At 46.0% G+C, this 3,909-nt stretch overlaps 1 protein-coding gene across 3 annotated transcripts in view; it reads right to left on the reverse strand.

The window, feature by feature from the left end:
- CWC22 (CWC22 spliceosome associated protein homolog) overlaps positions 1-3,909 on the reverse strand; it is a 116,261-nt gene that overhangs the window by 104,953 nt on the left and 7,399 nt on the right. Inside the window, exon 2 of one of the 3 annotated variants that reach the window (XM_019523038.1) lies at positions 3,303-3,406. The exons of the other annotated variants lie outside the window; for them this stretch is intronic. Within the exon in view, the coding sequence (XP_019378583.1) occupies positions 3,303-3,332 (30 nt within the window). The 5' untranslated portion in view covers positions 3,333-3,406. The remainder of the gene's footprint in view (positions 1-3,302; positions 3,407-3,909) is intronic. 3 annotated transcript variants of the gene reach the window in all.

Consider the following 3,909-nt stretch of genomic DNA (forward strand, 5'->3'; position numbering starts at 1 on the left):
CCCCCCCCCCCCCCATAGCTCCCCTTGCAGCGCTGCCACTGCCCACCCTGAGTACAGCCCGGGCCCCAACCCACCGTAACCCAGCGCACTGATCCAGGGGGCACTTGCCCCCCATGCCTCCCCTAGGGGTTCACCGAGCAGTGGGAGGCATCCCCCCACCCAGATAAGCCATTTGCAGCTCTGTCCTACGCCCTGCCTCAGCTGTGCAGCCCACTGTACCTCTCCTCCCTCACCATAGTGCCTCAATCTGCCTTCCCCATGCCCTTGCCCTTCCCCTGAACAGACTTACCAGCCAGATGCTGTTCTCTAAGCTGCCGGGCTGCATATCGGCAATCGGATCAGTATCGGCTGATTTGGCTCGTTAATAATCAGACATTGGTATTGGCCCAAAAAAATCTTTATTGGTGCACCCCTAGGTATTTACTTCTTTTGAAAAAACAGCATATTGTTAACTAAAATTTAATTTAATAGTTCACTATAATCACCAGGTTCTTCTTTGGAGAACTGCAACCTATTCTATCTTCTCCCAATCTGTATATTTGATTATGTCTAAATGAAGTACTTTGCACATATTTTCTTGAATGTCACCTGGTTAGTGCTCTGATTTAATCAAGATCATTTTGAACCTTAATCCTACGCTCCAAAGTATCTGCTACGTACCCAAACTAGAGTAATCTAGTAATATATAGTAAAAGCTGTGATGACCAGTATGAGTGGGGAACGCGGTGCGCCAGTTATATAAAAATCTCGGTTACCTGAGCAGGGGTTTGGGGGCAGATGCAGAGCAGCAACAGTGCAGGGTGGTGGGTGGTAGCAGTGGCTGCTACATGCAAGCTTCTCTTCCCTCCCCCTCTGCTTCCAGCAAGCCAGCCAAAAATTCCGGTTAATAGAAGTGCTGGTTACTAAGATGCCAGTTAACACAGATTTTACTCTATATAGCAAATGTGCATTCAGTTCCATCCTCCAAATTATTAGTGAAGATTCTCAACTAGCAATGACTGTACTTTGTTTGAACCTCACAGGCCATGATTAAACAGTACTAGACCCAGGAAAAACAAAATGAATAATAAAAGTTATGGTACAGGTAACACATACAGAACTGATGCTTATAAGACTCACAGATTTCATAGGATTTCTAAGGTCATAAGGGACCTACTACATCGAATCCGACCCCCTGCTCTGGGCAGGAACAAGCACTTGGGTCAAGTAACCCCAGCCAGGTGTTTGTCTAATCTCCTTTTGAACACCTCCAAGGTAGGGGAAAGCACCACCTCCCTTGGAAGCCAATTCCATATTTTGGCAGCCCTCACCATAAAGAATTTCTTCCTGATGTTCAATCTAAATCTACTCTCCTTCAGTTTATGGCCATTGTTTCTAGTAAACCTGAGGGGCACCTTTGTAAACAGAGTATTTCCTATTCCCTGCTGACCCTCCCAATGGAGTTTGCAGACAGCCACAAGATCACCTCTCAGCTTTCTCTTGCAGTGGCTGAAGAGATTCAGGTCCCTCAATCTGTTTTCATAGGATCTTACTCGGAGGCCCTCAACCATATGTGCAGCCCTCCTCCGAACTCTTTCCAGGTTATACACATCCCTCTTGAAGTGCGGTGCCCAAAACTGGATGCAGCACTCCAGCTGCGGCCTCACCAACGCCACATAAAGGGCACCTCCCTAGACCTGTTCGCGATGCACCTACTAATGCAAGAAAGCATGTGGCTAGTCTTACTTATTATGTCATCACACTGGCAACTCATGTTCATTTTTGCGTCGACTATGACTCCAAGATTCCCTTCTACTGCCGTGCTACTCAGAATGGTACTTCCCAGTCTACTAAATCTATTGGTGATTTTCTCTCTCCAGGTGCAGTACTTTGCACTTACCTTTGTTAAATTACATCCTATTCTGATTTGCCCACTTCCCCAGTCTATCCAAATCCACCTGAATTCACTCCCTTCCCTCTAGTGTGTTTACTGTATCCCATAGTTTGGTGCGGTCTGTGAATTTGGATAGTGTGCTTTCTACACCCTCATCCAAATCACTGTTGAAGATACTGAACAGTACTGATCCAAGGACAGAGCTGGTTGGGGGACAGCACTGCCTACATCTCTCCAGGTAGAAACTGACCCATCCACCACCACTCTCTGGGTTTGTCTTATAAGCCAGTTTTCCACCCAACTGAACACCTTTTTAAAGTCCAAGTAAATAACATCTACCTCTACTTCTGCATCTATGCACTTTGTGACCTGGTCATAAAAGGAGGCCTGGCTAGTCAGTCAGGATCTGCCTGCTATAAACCCATGCTGGCTGCCCCTTAACATTGCTTTACCCGCTGGCCCCCCACAAATGTGATCCTTTATGATTTTTTCTAAGGTCTTGCCAAGAATAGCGGTGAGGCTAACCAGCCTATAATTACCCAGGTCCTCCTTCTTCAGAGTAGGGACCACACTGGCCCTTTTGCAGTCCTCTGGGACCTGTCCTGAGCGCCACTAGCACTCAATCAGTTGCGCCAGTTCCTTTAGTACCCTTGGGTGAAGATCTTCAGGGCCTGCCGACTTAATTATGTCCAACCCCTCCAAGTGCCCCTTCACTAGGTCAGCACTGACTGTTGGTGGACTGGTATCTCTCTCACGCCAGACTAAAGTTTCATTGGGAGGTGTATTTATATCGGGTCCAAGAACACAGATGCAAAGACAGAAACATGAACATTTAAGAGTTTGTTTGGTTATCAACTACAGCATTTATTCTTTCCTTCATGTAAGTCATAATTTTTATTCAAGTTTGGGTATGCTGTATGCATGTAGAGTAGAAGACAGACCCCTACATAATAAATTCACATAAAAACCCGATGTAGCTAGTAAAATGCAGACAGATTACCTGGGGTTATCATATGGCAGGCAGGTTATAATGCAAATAACCTGTCTGTATTTTACTAGCTATATTCATTAGTTCAACACTCCTCCTCCCCCACCCCCATTAGTTCAACACTCCTCCTCCCCAACCCCAACCTGTCTCTCACCTACTGTCTCCCAATTCCTCAGATCCTCACTGCAACGCATTTGCATTTTCACAGACTTGCATTTCACATATTGGCTTCTATTCTACACAGGAGAGCACACAAACACCAACAGACTCTCTCTGTTGCCTGAAAAAGGGTGTTTGTGCCCAAAATCTTGCAAAGAACAATTTTTCCAACTATTTAATTTGTCTAAGAAAATATGTCACAGCTACCCAAAGATCTTCTCTGCCTATGTCCTTAGACCAAAACGGCTATAACCAAAAACCCTAAGCTTTCAAAATACTTACATTCATTTGTGCCACTCTACTTTTCATCATTTTTGCAGCTTATTTGTCAAGTCCTGACTTTGTACTGAATTCAAAATGTGGGCCTCTTATCAAATATATTTAATCTGCAAAGCACAAAAGATAAAGCAAAACCTTTAACTAATGAAACGAGCAATTTTTAAGGTTAAACTAGAACTGCAGACATATTATGAGTTTTAGAGGTGCACCGATACATCGGTCCCATATCAGAACCACACTGACATAAGGAAAAGTGACAGTACCGACAATTGGCTTTTTTTGGCCGATGAGGCTGATAATGTGACCGATAAATGCCCCGTGCATGCGCACAGCTGCAGCACAGCCAGAAGCACAGTGCGGCAGTGCGAAAAGCAGCTGGGTTCAGCTGGTAAGTCTGTTGTGGTGGAAGGGGGGGGAGGGGGGAAGCAGTTTGAGGCCCTCACAGTGAGGTAGAGGAACTGGCGCTGCGGCAGAGGCTGCACAGCTGAGGCAGTGCAGGGCATGGCATGAGATGGAGCTGTGAGCGGCTCATTTGGGGAGTAAAGAGAAGGAAGAGTGCTGCAGAGGGGGACAGATAGCATGGCAGAGAGACTGGGGACTGCTAGGGTGG

This window comes from Gavialis gangeticus, unplaced genomic scaffold (genome assembly GCF_001723915.1).
Source record: "Gavialis gangeticus isolate Ggan-Ray unplaced genomic scaffold, GavGan_comp1, whole genome shotgun sequence".
Lineage (NCBI taxonomy): Eukaryota > Metazoa > Chordata > Crocodylia > Gavialidae > Gavialis > Gavialis gangeticus.